At 37.9% G+C, this 17,656-nt stretch overlaps 1 protein-coding gene across 9 annotated transcripts in view; it reads left to right on the forward strand.

The window, feature by feature from the left end:
- CTNND2 (catenin delta 2) overlaps positions 1 to 17,656 on the forward strand; it is a 680,248-nt gene that overhangs the window by 243,548 nt on the left and 419,044 nt on the right. For all 9 annotated transcript variants that reach the window (XM_040587098.1, XM_040587100.1, XM_040587099.1 and 6 more), the window contains one exon: positions 13,804 to 13,916. In XM_040587098.1, the coding sequence (XP_040443032.1) occupies positions 13,804 to 13,916 (113 nt within the window). The remainder of the gene's footprint in view (positions 1 to 13,803; positions 13,917 to 17,656) is intronic.

Genomic DNA, 17,656 nt, shown 5'->3' on the forward strand with positions numbered 1-17,656 from the left:
TTGAACTGAAATCGGTCCTGTAATTGCAGAAGCAACATGATTATTTTAGTGAGGCTTTGTAATTTTGGAGTGCAACAAGTGTTGATTATGTGTTTGATCTCCCAGAGCCATAACCATGTATCTAGTCCAGTACGTTTAATTCTTTTGTTCCATTCACTGTTTTACTTAGAATGAGTAGTGGAAATCAGGGAGACTTTTTGTTTGTTTGTTTGAGGATTCAATAGCAAGACTGTTTTGTGTTTTATTGGAAGAATAGCCCAGATTCCCAAACTGGATGTTTTATGGATGAAAATCTGGTTTTAAATAATAAATAAATAAAAAAACCCACCAAAAAAAATCCACAAAAGAACCCCCACACAAACAAACAGAAAAAAACCCACCAACAAACTGATTAATTGTGTTTTCTGGTTTCTGTTTTTCTGGTTTGTGGCCATAAATGTATGTTTCATTAAAGAGAACTTGGAAGTTGGACAACTTGCCTTCACCAGTGACTATAAGTATATGCTGAAGGAGGAGTAAGAACAGGGCAAGCGTAAATGATACTGTCTCCTAATACTCAAAAGCCACCTGTTTTCAGATTTCTATAACCCATTGAAGTTAAGTGCTTAGTAACCATCAGAAGCATGCCTTTTACATAAAGAGCCATCTTTTTTCATCTGTTTTCAAGTCTGGCTCTTATTTGCTTCATTTGATATGTTCTGACTTCTCGTATTGGAAGAGCCAGCGAATATGCCATGCGGGATTTTGTAGATCTCTGCAATGTCCTCCTTAAGCTCTCTCCTTTCCAAACTGAAGATTCCTGATTTTATTGTTCCTTCTACAGAATCCGTTTCATACCTGTAATTATCTTCATAGCCCTTTTTTCTCTCTCTCCACTTCTGCTACATCATTTCAGACATGGGAAGAGCTGGACTTCACACGATTTTCAAGATGCTAGCATACTGCGAATTTATTCAGTGGCATAAGACTGTTGGTGTTCGTGTCTTGGTAAGAAAGCTGGTGATCAAATGGTAGTGACACAACATTCCTGTGGCAGCACATAAGGCTGTTCCTGGGATGCAGAAACATTGACCAGCCAGAGCTCCTGTGGGGGGATGTGGCCATTTGGTTGAGGGACAGTGGGGAGGGCCTGGTACTCCTGGCTGGGGTGGGCAGGATGGGGACTGCCAAAGCTGGCAGGCATAGGACCTGCAGGCAGAGCTCCGCAGGTTGTGCTGCAGCAGGTGGAGTGAGCAGGAAACTAATAGGATGTCAAGCGGCAGTGCTGCAGGGGCGAGGGCCAAGGCCTTGGTGTACAGACAAGGGAAGACCAGAGGCAAGCTTAAACAGGGAAGGAATAGCAGTGCACAGAACAAGGCACCCTGGAAGCTTGTGACCTGTGGCAGTAAGACAGCAGCTCTTCCCTTATCTGGAAACATTCAACTGAAGAACAGTTATGGACTCCTGAGAGCAGACTGGAAGAATCAACACATTACCTTGGAAGAAACAACCAGGCCAACAGATCAAGAGGTCTCAACTGTCAGGGAAAAAAAAAGTACTGAGGGTTAACAGCAGAGACTTCTTTGGTGGCAAACTGAGGGTATGCATCTGCTGACCTGACACAGTCATGTAAAGTTCGCTGCTTTCCTGGAGTCAAAATACAGCTGAAATTCTTCATAGGTACACAGCCAAGACTCATCGGTTCCAAGGACTTGCTACTCTTCCATGTGGACTGCATCCAATGATACTGCAAAGTGTGATTGGAAAAAAATAACCAGGACTGAAGAGTCTTTGGGGTTAAAGTAAAGGAAACAGGAGCTCAGGTTGTTTTCTCCTTAGTATTGCCAGGGAAGGGTGCAGACAGAAACAGGCACATTGTCTAGGTCAACACCTGGCTGTGTAGCTGGTGTCATTGACAGTCCTTCTACATGATCAAGGGACTGTGATCTTCAGAGTTAAGGGATCCACTTTTTAAAGAAGTACAAGGAAGCCTTTACCAATAGACTGGCGAATTGGACTTTAAATGAGGTTTTATCAGGATGAAGACAATTAAGGCTGGAGGGGGCAAGGTGAAAGCATGTGTGGAGCAGAGCTGTAGGTGAGGCTACCAGCTACCACCCTCCCCTGAGAGACAAGGAGCAGTGGCTCATCATCTCAAATGCCTGTGCACCAGCCCTTGCGCTCTGGGGAAGAAAACAGAAATAGTGAAGTTTTTTGTGCAGTCGCAGTTACGGTGTCATTGGAAAGACATAAAAAGAAATCATTTGGAAAAACACTGAGCTACTAAGAGAGCTCAAATGAGGAGAGGTGCACTAGAGCATTGCAGAAGGGTGTAAACTCCCAAAGAGGAATATAGAGATACTGCTTCAGTGTGCGGAGATGCAATTAGGAAGGCGAAAGTTCAGCTGGAGCTCCAACTAGCAAGAGATAGCAGGAATAACATAAAAGTTTCTGCAGGTATGTTAGCAGGAAGCAAAAGTACAAGAAAGATGTAAGCCCATTGCTGAATAGGGCCAGCATCTTCAAAAAAATGGGGCAGGGAAGACTGAGGCACTCAGCCTGTCTTCCAGGTAACGTTGGGCCCCAAAACTTGTATGTCAAGCAGCGATGATGAAACAAATAGCAAACTACTGATAGAAGAGGATCAAGTGAGGGACCATCTGTACAAATTGGACAAGTACAACTCCTGTGTGACCTGATAGGATGTGGCTGAAGGTGCTGAGAGTTGTCTGGTATCATTACAAAACTACTACTTAACATCTTTGAAGGGTCATGGAAGTAAGGGGCAATTCCATATATCTGGAAGAGAGCAATATACAGACATCTACAAAAAGGGCAGAAAGGTAGATCCATGAAACTACAGACCAGTCACCCTTATGTTTCTGGGAAAAAGTATGCAACTCAGTGGAAGCACTGGCAGGCTGTTGAAGGGCATGTGAAGTTAGGATCGATTTGGCTCCATGAGGGTCACATTCTGTTTATCTGCATGGAATTTCGTCTCCCACTTTGTATGCTTTTTCAGGCTGTGAAAACATCCTTCTGAAATTCTCTGTTGTTGCCTTTCAGCATTACTGTTCTGCATAATTTTGTGTTGTTGCCAGATGTGGGCACGCTGTTGTTCACTCCTTGTTTCGAGTAGTTTGTTTATGTATTGAACTCTGTGGAACACAAGACACAAGTCACTGGTGGACACCTTCAGCTGTAAGAAGTTACCACTTATTTCTAGTCTTGACCTCCTATTTAAGAAAGTACTTATCCATACAGAAACCTTCTGGATAACTAGTTTATGTTTATGTTGGTGTGCACTAATTGCATTCATGTTGTAGGCTCAACTAATTTGCCTGATATGACTGTCTGGCTTCCTGCTCTGTAGTCTTACAGATCTCCTTGGGAACTGGCATTGCATTCAATTTCTTTCGGTTCTCGGGTATTACATCTGTTTTAAGCTATGTATTTTTTAGTCCCTGCAGAACTCTTGAGTGAATACTGTATGATCTTCCAATTTGTTACTGTTTATTCTGTCAGTTTGTTTCATGACCTGTTCTACAGTCACTTCAATTTCAGGCAGATTCTGTGATAAGACTAGCTCAGTGAGTTCTTAGCATGGGATTTTCCTGTGAAATAGTAAAAAACTGTTCTAAAGGATTCATTTAGTTTCTCTTCAATGAACCTTTTTATATCCTGATCACCCAGGGGCTCTGTAGACTCTCCAGGCAGCTTCTTGCTCCTGATGCATTTGAAGAAAGATTTTTTTTTTTGTTTGCTTTGGTAACTTCGACTGTTCGTCCCTTAGAACCATATTGTGCTGTCTTGTGTTTTTATATTTAACCTGTCAGCATTTATGGTCTTTGAATTTCTTCATTTGAAGATGATTTCAGCTTTCAGAAAGAACATTTTTGTTTCCAATGGCTTCCTTTGCCCTCCTGCTCAACTGTGCTAACTTCTTTTTGGTATGTCTTAGGCTTTGCTTGATACACTGCATTGGCTCTGTGCTTCCAATATGGGGCATCAAGTAGTTTCCATACTGCCTAGGAGGAGTTGACACTTAGCTTGAAACAAACTTTGTGATTTTTTATTACATATTTTCTCTTTTTATGTAGTTTATAACTCGCAGGTTTTCTGACTTCTATAAGGATGTTGGATCTGAGCACAGAATAATCAGAGTGGCTTCTCAGCTGCAAGATGTCAAACCAGCTTTTGTGCATTACCTGAGACCAAGTCAAGAATTGCATCTTTTCTTGTGGGCATCTGAAGCAGCTGCCTATGATAGTGTCCAAAATTCAGTCTGTGCCATGTTTTCCTGTCACGTTTTTTTGGACTGTACAAACTGCAGGGGTAATTGAAGACTCCCCAGACTATAGCATTTTGTACCCTTCTTTCAAAATATGTCTTGGTCCTGATGGACAGTGAGTACTGCCGACTCCATACTGTGTCAACCCGTGCAAGTTCTTTTTATTCAATGAGATTGTTAATTTGAATTAGTTCTAAGCTGTTTCCCTATCTTTGACTGTACTAAAAATGTTATCCTGAACTGCATGTTCCTCACCTATTTGTTTTCAAACAGGTAATTTTTAGACTGTAATTTCATTATAAAAACCTTTTTACTTTGTTCAAAAGATGAGCTAGAAATTAGGATAGTAAGATCATAATGATACTTCTTAAAAATAACATTTTCATTACTAATTGCTTTTCTCTTTCATAAGGAACAATAAGAATCTGTTGGGAATTTCATTAATCTGGTATTTCTGCAGGGTAGCCAGAAAAGGAATGAATTGCCTAATTATTTTACTAGTTGTCTTCTTTGTAATAAAAGGTGTAATAAAAGAGTAAAGATTCAAAAGCACAGTTTGGGCTATTAAAGTTAACTGCTACTGCCACAGAATCATCTGTGAGAGAAAATGTGCTAATCTCGAGGGTTTGCAGTTCCTGAGTTCAAATTTTTTTAGCCATTTGAAAACTTGGCTTTTGTTTTTTGTTCTTTGTTTTTTTCTGTAACAATATTACTGCAAATAAGTGAATTATTTGACTAATCATGTAGTGTCTGCTACCCTTTTTTTGTTTAGAAACATTTCTATGTTTGTTCCTTACAGTATTGTTGTAATCCTCTATTTATTTGAAAGGGCATCCACATTCAGTTAGTATAGCAAACTGAGTCTTGCAAGTATGCAAAAGATCAAGCTTCTGTGTTGTTAGCTGTAAGACAAGAAGACCCAAAATCCTATAGGTATTGATTTGCATGCAGTAGGTTACCCTAAGAAAAATAAGCCCAATTTGTTTTGTTAGATAACTTTTGAATCCTTTACTATCATGCTAATGACTAGCTCTTTAATAGATACTCATGGAAATATTCAGATCTAATATCCCAATTAATTCAGAGATTCAAGGATAATTGTAAATTATGGAGTCTATTCTTGGATGTGCTGCACTGACAGTCTACGTATGGATTGAGAAGTCAGTCTGTCTTACGAAGCAAGGAAAATCAAAAGAGAAAATTGTTCACCAGAGTTAATTTCTCCAATGGAAGCAGAAGAAGAAGGAAGTAGATGTCTGTAATCCATTAGACCATTCTGAACTAGTGTAAAGCCAATGATTTGTAATGCTGGCTCTCCATCTTTATGCAATGCCTAGGATGACGTGCATCTTGAAAACTCTGGAAGGGAGAACTAGTTTAAAGATGTATAAATAGGGAACTGGAGAACCCTGTGAATAAAACGCTGGAGAAGACTTTAGATCTCTAAGCATGTAGATAGACTGCACAAAAAGTGTTGTGTGTTACTGGTGTGCACATATGTTGGTGTGTATTCTGTCACTTCTGTAGCTATTGGTAGCATCTTGGCATAATGCCCATCAGACCACAGATCAGATCAGAGGAGAAAGGGAGACTGGGAACCGAGTGTGTTGTCAGAATGAGAAAAATGTTTTCTTAGTGCTTTGATGTCTACAATATTTTTAGAAGTTTCACTTTTTGAAAACATTTTGTCTCACTTTCTTGGCTTTTCACGTCTTTAAACCATGCAAATATTTTTTACATAGTAATAGAGCATTTTCCAGCTGCAAAAGGACTGTATTGCTGTTCTCAGAATAAAACTATCCTACAGATATATATTGGAAAATCAAGGTAAAAGGCACAGTTCTGTCTGTTATATTAGATTTGCCAAACATGCAAAGTCAGCCTCCAAAACCTGCTAATGTAAATGGAATTACCCTTTTCCTTTCCACTTAGATGTAGTAAATCTTTGTGCTGGGACAACTGAGAGAAATCTTTCTGCCTGGACAAAATGAGAATTAGAAGCTTGGTCCAGTGTAACACTGAAGAGTCAGGGTCTGTTACTAAACTCCCGCTCTGTTTTTCTCACTCTCCTTTGAGAAGATCCACCATCTCTGAGGTTTTGTTTTGCTCCTACATTGAGGTTTACAATTAATAACAGTAATCCTTCAAGCAAGTCAAAGCGAGCGAGTTAGGAAGTCAATTTATCTTACATCCTCCTTAAATTCCTTCTGCAGAAGATGGAGAAACAGAAGTATGAGATTTAGAAGATTCTTAGTAATTCGGATCCTGTCTTAACACTCCAAGGCTTTTACTTACGCTTTATTACTTAGGGGACTGAAATAGTTTGCATGGGAGGAATAGCACAGTGATCATGGTGGGTGATAAACCATTAGGCGTGTTGGCAAGGGATGCAAAAACTAGTGAGAAGAAAAAAAAGAAAGGAATGAGCTAAAAGACTAAAGCTGAATACAAAACAGCGAGAAGAAAAAATGGGATAAAAAAGGACCAGGCAATTTGTAACAGAAAAATGGAGATAATTTAAATAACTTTGGTGATTGTGCTGGAGAAGAAATAATACAATTTCCCTAGGAACAGAAGTCCAGGCAATTGGGCAGTGTGCCTTCAGAGAGCAAGGCTTGTCTGTAACTCACAGAGGAACAGGGCATTGTGCCTGGAGAGCTGAAACATGCAACTGAATGCAATTGTGACCTCATTTGTATCAGGGTACTAAAAATAGAAAAAAAAATAGGGTCTGATTTCTATAAAAATTGTTAAAGGCATGAAAGGGACTTCTTTCAAGTAATCTTACATGAAAAAGACAGAATAATTTATTTTTAAACATTGTAATCAACCAGACTAGTTCTTTACCTTGTAAATAACCCATATGCATAGTAGCCCAGATGCCATGCTAATCTCACATAAAGAAGCATGGGTTTGCTAAAACCCTCAGATCAGGTGAGGGAGTAAGCTAGAGAAACACAGGTTCCGGCTGATAAAATATTAGCGCTTACATCAAGTCAAATGTGTCTTCATGTAACCGTGATGATCGTCAAGAGAGTTTGATAGCCTCTGATCTCTAATCCATAATGCAGGTTACCGTAAGACTTGGAAAAATTTCCAGAGTTCGTCAGTTCTAGGACCATGGAAAAACTAGATTAAGAAACCTCTGGAGGTCTACTCCAAGCAGGTCTAGCTCTGTTGTTAGATCAGATGTAAGTTGACTTTCAAAATCTTGAAGAATGGAGATTCTACAGCCTACCTGGGCAGCCTGTTTCAGTGTTTAACCACCCTTGCTGTGTTTGCTTTTGGGACATGGGTGGTTTTGTTGTTGTTGTTGTTTGTTTGTGGGTTTTTTCCTTATATCCAGTCAGAATTTACCTCATTGCAACTTGTGACTTCTTGCCTTTGTCTCTTTGCTCTATACCTCTGCCAAGAGCCTGGTGATGCCTTCACTATAATTCCCCATCAAAAAGGCTGCAATTAGATCCTCCCTAGTCCTTCTCATCTCCACCATAAACAAATCAAATACCTTCAGCTTCTTCCTGTATAATGTGTGTGCATCAATCTCCTCACCATCTTTGTGGGCCTCTGGTGGCCTTGCTTCAAAATCTTGTCATGTCTCTTGCCCTGGCGGTCCAAAACCAGGCACTGTACTCAAAATGCAGCTTCAAGAGTACCAAATAAAAGGGAATAATTACTTCCTTGTTCTGCTAGAAGCTCTCTTGCTTGTGCAGTGAAATAAGTGGTTGGGCGTCATCACCACAGGAATGCACTGCGGAGTCACAGGTAATCATCATTCACCAGACCGCGGGTCCTTTCTGTGGAGGTGCTGTGTTGTTGTGTGGGACTCCATCCTCCATGCAGGATTTATCATTTTTCTTTCTTGAACTTCATGACACTATCTTGGCATGTTCCTTCAACTTGTCAAGGTTCCTCTGAATGGTAGTCCTGCCCTCCAATGTATGAATTGATTCCTTCAGGCTGATGTTAGCTGCAAACTTGCCGTTGCATGTAGGCAAAATTGTGGCTATTAAGTCTGTTTTTTTTCAGACTTAAGGGGGTTTTTTTGCCTTCATTAAGATTTTGCAACAACGTACCCACTGCTGACTTTCTGAAGTTGCAGTCTCTGTGCTTATCTGATTATTACCTTGTTGTGAGCTCTTTCTCTCACCCCCATGTTATTCAGTGAAAGGGAAGAGTGAAACAATCCAGTGAAAAAGGATAAGAACAATACAACTGAAAACACAGTCCAACAAAGAAAGTAGAGGAGCTGGAAGAAGCAAATGTTACATTCTAAAGCCCAGTTTTGAAGCTTCTGAACAATATTCAATGTCAGATGGATAGGAGCATTGCTATGATGTTTTCATCCTGTTTGAAACGGACATTCTGTTTTCCTTCTACTTACAGGATGGTCTATCAGGTCTGGTTTGTGTCCAAACCTGTCCCTAGATTTCTGCCAAATTAAACTACCATAGATTTTGCTTTTTTCTTCAGGAAGTGTGTGCCCCAATTTTAACTGCTCATGTGTGTCTGGTACAACAGATTAACAATAGTTTGTTGTGAACACCACCCTAAATAATGACATTTACTTGGAGTTTATAGATGTGCAGTATATGGAATTTCGCATGATACCATAGGATCTGCTTAGCAATATACACATACTACTTGTGACATTGAGGTGCCGTTTTTCTCATATAATAGGTTACAACAAGATAGAGCCAATATTGTACATTCTACAGCCTGTGTATTTCAGGAAGTTCTGTGGTTTCTGAGATACTCCTATGAAAGATTTCAATCCAGGAGATGATTTATTTATTTGTGTAGCTGTAATCAGGCTTTCTCTATTCATCTCACCAGGGATTCCCAGACTTACCTCAGTGCTGTTATTTGTCTGTACTTGACGATTCAAATGATCATCAGTGCACCAATTTGTTTTGTATAGCATATTTACAGTCAAAAGCTATACGTTTTTCCTCTTTAATGTTATGACCTTAAGATTCTTGGGAATTCAATAAATCCACAAGGCTATTCAGACTAAATTTATTTATTTTTTTTTTTTTTACTTTTTTTTTTTTTTTATCAGCTGCTTTTTGCTGTCTACTGATTTTGCTGTGTCTTTTGCTTAGCATCAACACATGTCTCTCTGGGAAAGGACTGAGGGATTACTTTAAGATTGTAAAGAACAGAGTAAAGTGAGATCAGCTCTGAGTATCAGCCAAATTTCTTTTGAGCTGTTTTACCTCTCCCAACATTCAAATGGGTCAATACAAACCACCGAGCAGATACAAAACATGAAAATAACCAAATACCCTCTTGGTGTGCTCTGAAATCAGGAGTTCTTAACCTGTCTGAAGGCTGTGAAGATCTCTATCAGGCGTATTCAGTTTCTGGACCACTGCGAAACATATGACTTGACTCAGGTCTAATTTAATGCTTGAAGTTTTGGTGGCTGCAGAGGGTAGATAAAACCCAAACTGAAAAAAAAACCCAAAATGTCCAATTTCCATCCATGGAATAATGAATATTTTTTACTAAAAGACCTCATGTTAGTGGACAAATACCACTTTTAAAGATAAATTTTCAAAACAATTTGATAAATTGTCTTTATCATGAGGTTGCTCCCTTTGCAAGCTGTTCTCCTGAGTGATTTCTCTGGATTGCTCTTGTCTCTCTAATCTTCCTGTTGGCTTCCCAATCCCATACCCTTTATGGTGTTAAGTGCTAAGGATTGCCAGACTGGGCTTTTCACTTCCCAGTGCCTTTGGATGTGCACTTGGGTCTAGCATCATTGCCCTTTGTAGGACAGTTCATGAAGCTGCACTTGATGTGTCATTACTTAAATTAATTTTGATGTTGCAGTTCTTCATTCTGAAATTGTCTCAACAATACATTTGCATAATCAGTGGATAGGAATTTGATTTTAGTTTTGATATTCTGATTAGCTTGATTCAGATAAATAATAGACGGTTGTGAAGATAACACAACATGGCATGAACTGGTGAAAATGAACTGGTAAACAGAACAAATAAGACAAATGACGGAATCAGGTTCAGTGGTTATTTTTATAAAATGTAAGGAAATACTATTTCTAGTTTCTGTCTTGCTCTGTGGCAGCTGCTTGAAATCTAAACATATGGATTTATTCAAATATTAGTAATTCTCACTGCTTCCTGAACAAAGAGAAGGAAAATTATTAGTTTGTTTTCTACCAGGGATTCTTGATCCAGGAGGGTAGCAGACTGTCCTGACTCTTAGATGAATTCTTCTTTCATTCTAAAGGTAGCCCTGTGGGCCTGCACCTTTGTTAACACATGAGGGAATACCTAACACCATTGTTTCTTAAATTTAATGTAGAGGATAATTCTGAGGTAATAATTGTTTGGCTTTGCCCCTTCACATATCCCACCTCCCTACCTTTCATCTCCTCCCTTCCTTCCCTAACTTCTGATGGCACCTGCAGAAGACAACTGAGTAAGAAATAGCAATTAAATCAAACTCATAATGTAGTTAACTGTTGACCTATTCTAGCCATTTTCATGCGTTAGAAGCCCAAGATTATTTTTCTCTTAAGTGATCCAGCACATCTCTGCTTCTTGCTTGAGGAGGAACATACACACAACTGTCCTTTTCCAGTCGTCTCTGCAGGGCAGGACTTAAGTATTCACAGTGAAACCAGAAATCATTAATTTGTACATCTTAAGAAGAGCAGAGTTCCCTCAATAAGGGACTAATTAGGGAAAGAGAGAGAGAGGCAGCTTAAACTGATCATTTTAGGGCATTTGCTAGGGTAGCAATTTGTATAGTAGGACTGAAAGACATTAGTGGAAGATGAGTCACAAAGTATGCTAGGAAATGAAAGATGCAATGCAGAAGAGAACAGAAAGGAATAAGTAGGAAAGAATGATAAGTGACAGTCTCAAGAGTAAAGTGTCTTTTGGAGACTAGAATCATGAGCAAAAAATGTTCTGTAGGCAAAGTAATCATGACATAAGGTTGTTAGTTGGGAAAAGGGAGAAGTGTCTGGAAAGTAGTCAACCAGAGTGATTAACTGAAGGAATATGAAGCATAGAAAATATATGAGAAGATACACAATGCAGACAAAGAGGCAGAATAGTATTTACTTAGGTTTAAGGGCATTTCTATATTTAGTTGACTTGGGATAGCATAGGCAAAAGGGAGCTGGAGAGGGGTTATTTGCACACCTAGAGTAAAAGGACACAATGAGCTACACTTGTCTGTCTGTGAAAAGGCAAATGACAGCCTGGGCAGTCAGGAGCATTAGCTCCCGAGTCCTTGATTCTTACATTCTCTTAGTAACGTCGTGAGGATAGCTCCATCTTCTCAACTAGGCAGGTAAAAGAAGTGCCCTCTGCTAGGCCGTGGCAAAGGGCACATCTGGCCTGCCTCACCTGGGATGGTGAGAAGTGAAGCTGGCTGGATGAAAATGTACCAAACATCAAAATGTGCGTTGATATCATTGTCATGATATAATCGAGTAATGTAGTGGAACAGAATAGTTGTTAAAGCTTATGCTTTTATTTTGAAAGTAAACTTAATGATCTGCTTGATTTTGTTTTGTATTCTATGCTATCCCATTTTCTCAGTGCTTACATGTTTTGATGTAAGCACGGTAGCATAGCAAATACTATGGCACTTCAATTTCATGGTGTTCAAAACTTTAGTAATATTGGTATTATTTTCTGCAAGCAAGGACAAGATTTGTATAATAGCTCTTGGAAAGTTGATCAACAGTCTGTTCAACTTCGCAGACAATTGATTCTACAAGGCAAGAGACAAATCCTGTCCGTGAAGTAGGCATATCTGAAATAGATGATAATTATTAGGTGATGTTTAATAGTCCTATCTACAAACAACAATAAAAAAGACATTTCTGAGTACTACAAAAATGTGCAGAGAATATTATTAACTATGATTACTAATGCCCTATTATCATTCAATGAGCAGTGATGTTTTGTTCTTTACAGCAGTCTGACTCTTTATGGTATTCTCGTACTCTAGATAGTCTTGCTTGGTATGATGAACAGAATTAAGGACTTTGTCAAATAGTCAGCAGCCTTTTAAGAGCACACTGGCTGTTTTGTGCTGTAGGTAACCTGTAATGCAAGGTAGCTTGTAGTGCAGGACAGAAGTTACTCCAGCCAATAACAAGGGAAACAAAGAGGAGTGATCCAGCTGAATTAGGCAGAACGATCACCAGCCCTTTCCTCCTTCCATTTCAGTTATGGTTTGTCTCCTTTCAGAGGTGTGAAAAGTTTAATGCCTCTATTTACCCTTAGCTTCTTGGTCAGAGGTCTTGGGTATCAGATAGGATGAAAGCTTGAATCCTTCTCTCTACCCCTACCATTTCTTCCTTTCTCTCAAAAACAAAGTTCTTCAGTAGCACTTGGTGGATTTAAGTCATGACCCAAGTAATTTCCAGTGCTGCTTTTCCGCTAGGCAAGACGTTGCTGTGGAGTTATTCAAGGTACTCTTTCCCATACCTCTCTGCCTTATGGGGAGACCTTTTTTAAAAGTAAAAGAGGAGGAAAGAGATAATTGCATTTATGTGGACACAGAAGTAATTTAACAACTGAATTCTCAAGATATTTCTACTTCAGCCTTCAACAAACGCAAGAAGGGGCAAGAGAGCTATTCCTATTTACCTGTGAAAATGACTTAATGTAACTATGACCAAAATGAAAGGGCAGCAACAACTGGCAAATTTACAACATACATAATTCCCTGTGTTTCATTTTGTATTTCATAAAACTATTGCTACCATATGTCGGAAATGTAGATCTTTAAGGAATAGTGAGAATACTTGTATTGGTTTTGCTTCTCTTTTTTTTTTTTTTTCTTCTTTCAATTAAAAAAAAAATCTTTTTGAGTATAAAACCAAAAACTATTTAGAAGTATGTTTATAAGCTCTGTGGATAAATCTTAGCTGGTGGGACTGATTTGGCTTCCTTGGCAGAATAAAAGAAAATACATTCAATTAGTGGTAGGATTTTTAATACAGCTGTTGTCCATATGTGCATCATTAAATATAGACATTTGTGTGTTCAGTCCATAACTGTTTATGTATATATACATAACAATTTAGTATATTTTACTGCTGTGTTACTATGATGGTTGTCCTTTTGAGTACAAAAGCTTTTGTCACCACATGATCATCTGTTGAACTTTGTGTCTTATTTTGAGTGACACAAATTGTTCTCATCAGCTTGCTAAGAACACATTCGTATTGTATACTATGAGGAGGCCTACACAAACTATGAACGGTTTTGATGTAGGCCTAAATTGTTTAGTGTATTTGGAAATCCCATTCCTGATTAAGTGGCTCATTCTATCACATATATCATTAGAGTGAATGAAGGAACAAGTAGGCGTTACCACAAGTATTTGAACTGTGAATGTGTTTAAAAAGATATAAAGAAAAACTTTCCTGTAAGATACCATTTTAACAGTTCTTGCAAATATCACAATTTTATGTACCGAAATTCCTTCTTAATCTCAAGAGAAGTCAAAACAAATGGTTTAATTTATTTTTTCAGGAACTGCAGTTTGAGAGACTGACTCGAGAACTTGAGGCTGAACGTCAGATTGTAGCTAGCCAGCTGGAGAGATGTAAGCTTGGATCAGAAACTGGAAGCATGAGCAGCATTAGGTAATACACTAATTGCTAATTTCTTTGTAATGTGATGAATTTTGTCACTGTTATGAATTAGCACTGAGAACAAGGTTGATCATCTCTTCGTAAAAGAATTCTACACCAGGGAGCATGAGGTGTTAGTAGAGTTTGAAACTTTGCATTTTGATCTGCTTTTTATAAATACAGTTTTCAAGAAGAGGCTTAATTTTATGAGGTTGGTATCTGGTTTTTCCAGCAAAATAGTAGTCACATTTGGAATTCAATGATTCGATGTTCTCTGAATAGATTAACAGCAAAACTCTTGTTTCTACTACCAATACAGCTGTAATTATTGCCAGAGCTCTTTTAGATCATATTTGCAGAGATGTATTGATAAGTTTTGTGAACCTGTTTTATCATAATTTCATCATCAAGGTCTTAAAAACTTTAGAGATAATTACTTAAAGCTGATGATGTGATACCAAAATGTAATTATCAAGATATGAGTCACACTTTTTTTTTTTTAACATTGGCTTTCTTCAATTTAAAAACTATACTGGTACCCTGGTTGGATGGTGGCGAGATTATTTAAGACATTGTAACAAAAGGAAGCTGATCTCTTGGTCAGTTTGGTGAAAGTAAAGATTTTGTAGTTCTGAGCTTCTTGATATTAGATTCTTTGTTTTCTCTGATGAACCTAAGAAATGAAAGATGATAGTACTTGAGTCTCAAAGATGTAGACAAAAATATGTTGCATAGACATATCTTTTGTTTTTATCAGTGGAAATATGTGATACCTTTTGAATACATAAGGTTAAGTGTGATATACCAAACTTATTACCAAGCTTTGTGTGATACTAATAGAAAAACTAAATAATAAAAAATGAAGTAAAAACCCAAATCTATTACTACTGGAAGAAACTATTCCATAGTTTCAGCAATTCTGACTACATTTCAATTAAATTATTGTTTTCCATGATAAGTAGGAAATATTTATTCAATAGAATGCCAAAGATGCAACAAAGGTACTGAATGTAACAGTTCAATTAATATGGCAGAAGTCAGAAGAGTCTTGAGTAGTTCATCAGAAGCTGGACATGAAGTTTACTTAAATATAAACATTTTTAATAAATAAACACATAAGGTAAAATCTTAATGTATTCTATATAATCTTCCCGACCAACTAGACTTATATTAACATTAGAGAAACTGTATTATTTAGAATTATTTAAGCACAGAGTAGGTAATATCTGGCAGTACAGTACTGTACTTGCACAAGTGCACTCCCCCAGCACTTTGAATTTTAGGTATGGTATGACTGCATTTCAAAAATGCTATTTGAACTGTGTTTGAATAATTCTGAGCTATGTTTGAATAATACAGTTATTTTAGGATTATTCCAGCCAGTGATACAGAGGTTGGGAAATTTCTTATTTGGAAGGATGTGTTTTCCTGGTGAACTTCTTTCCTATTGGTAAAGTTATACTTCTAAATCATCAATGGTATCAAGGTCCCTCAGCATTTTCTTAAGAGACCTTAGTTATTTGAGAATTTTAATATTTTGAGTACTAATCTCTCTGTGGAATAAACTAGTACCTAGAATCACTGAGGAGATTTCATGCAAATGTTTGAAATGTAATTTGTCCCAGAAATATTTTACATGTGAGATTTAAAGATTTCCAGCATTTCAATTAAAAACATTTTTGAAAATACATGAAATACTGTCGTCCAGAAGATAACATCGAAAGCTTACAATTAGATAGCTGTTCTTAGACTTGGCAAGGGATTTAAAAAGAAAATTAATCATAATCTAATATTGTTTGTGTTTGGGCATTGTTTCTCCCATACCTATTAAATGAGCTTTATTTTTCTGTTAGTGTTAAAAATATTTAAAAATTATGGAAAGGGGTAGAACTAAGATCAATATTAAGTGAAGTCAAATACCAGTCTGGCTGGTGTGCTGACTTCCCAGTTTGAGACCATTCCTTTGACATAGTATAGTGAGACAAACACTTATATGATAAAGAATCATGTAGTGGAATAATACGTGTTAAGAAGAGTATCTAACTTCTTAAAGTCTTTTGGAGTCTGTGGGGGCAGAAGAGGCTTCCTTAAAACTGCTTTTTTTCATAGATATGACCCCCTGTGAAGCTAAACTTTTTAGACATACCTGCTTTAAAACAAAGGAAGTAATTTTGTGGCCAATAATAAATGCTTTAAAAGTGAGCTTCTTATTGATATGGGCTAATCGGAAGATTTTGCAATCTTTATTTTATTCAGCTACTGAATGATAAATTAATTGTTTTAAGCATGCTTTTCTGGCAGAGTGCAAACTAAAATCAGAACTTAGAGCTGTTATTAATAAGCTTTTATTGGTAAAGAGCTTTTTAAAACAATCTTTAAATCAATTGAATTTATTTTAAATACTGCCATTATTCAAAGTGAAATCCTACTGTAAGTCTCCAGTACAAGTGAATATACATCCTTCAGTGATGTCACCGTCCTCTGATGACACCTAAGTTTATTATTCAGATGCTTTTCCTTATCAAGGAATAATCAAACTGGACTGATTGTAATCAGCATATTTTAATATTGGGACATTTAGGTTTTGTTGTGGTTTTTTTTTTTTTTTTTTGCTTTAAAATAATCCACTCAAAATATCTAAGTTTTTTTTTTCCTGTTAATATGTTACTTATGCCTGTTAGTGCCCAGGTGTCTAAAGCTAGTACATGGAGCAGCTGTCTGTATTTGCAATTTTAGTCAGGCTAAAACAGCTTACAGTGGTGTTTTCTGTCATACCTTGGTCTAACAACTGCAGATATACATAACAAGTACTTATAGTGCTCTTAACTGTGGAGATACCAGGAAAATTGATCTCAGCTTTACCTCCTTGGGATAGTAGTTTCATGGAGTCTTCCTATATGTCTTAAGATTGTGCCCTTGAAACCGGATTTTTAGGAACGTGCTAAAGGGCTGTTACTTCTGGCTTCAGTTTTCCTTTCTGTGCTCATCTTATATATTTGATGCTTGGGCCATAAGGAGTTGTCTATCCAGCTGTACCATGAGGCTCTGCGTGGCTCAATTTTCAGTCCTTAAGGGCTTGCTGTATAACCTTTTGTTGTCACAGAAATCAGTACCCAGAAAATAATGTGAGGTGAATTTGCATAGCATGATGCAACTGCACAGAATTATGAGCCTAGATCCATAATGGGAATTACTGGTATAACTCCATAGCTCATATTGATCAAGCCTGGTGAGATAGAGGTCTAAGTAGCCAGGAAGGAATCGGGCATTTGTAGTTTCTGTGATACAAAGTGGTATCTCTGTACTGTAGCTTGTCTGTAGATACACTAGTTTGTTCAAAAGAGATTGGGTTAACCAGAACTGACTGCTCTGTTCAAAGCTCTGATTGTGACACATCTTGCTCAACTGAAGGGACACAAATGCTCAGTTCTTCTGCAGGACCATTTGATGACCTTTAAGAATTGGTTTTGGGCATGCGAGGAAACACCGCAGCTTTAGTAGTGTTCATCGTTTCTGTGCTTACCTATGTCATGGCTGGGCCCCATCAAAATATCTGAAGTAAATTTGCTTTGTGATATCCTTGATCCTTAGTCATGTTTTAGACGTTTAGGGAACTACATTCACTAGGAATTGTACCACAAGGACTTGAGTGCCTTCTCTTCAGGAGCAAGGTTCTTGGCTGTGAATCAAAGAGGGAATCAATGGCTTCTGATAAAGTAGGGCAAAGCTGAGGGAAGGCTTCCATGCCACGG

Source organism: Falco naumanni, chromosome 3, assembly GCF_017639655.2.
Source record: "Falco naumanni isolate bFalNau1 chromosome 3, bFalNau1.pat, whole genome shotgun sequence".
Classification (NCBI taxonomy): Eukaryota; Metazoa; Chordata; class Aves; order Falconiformes; family Falconidae; genus Falco; species Falco naumanni.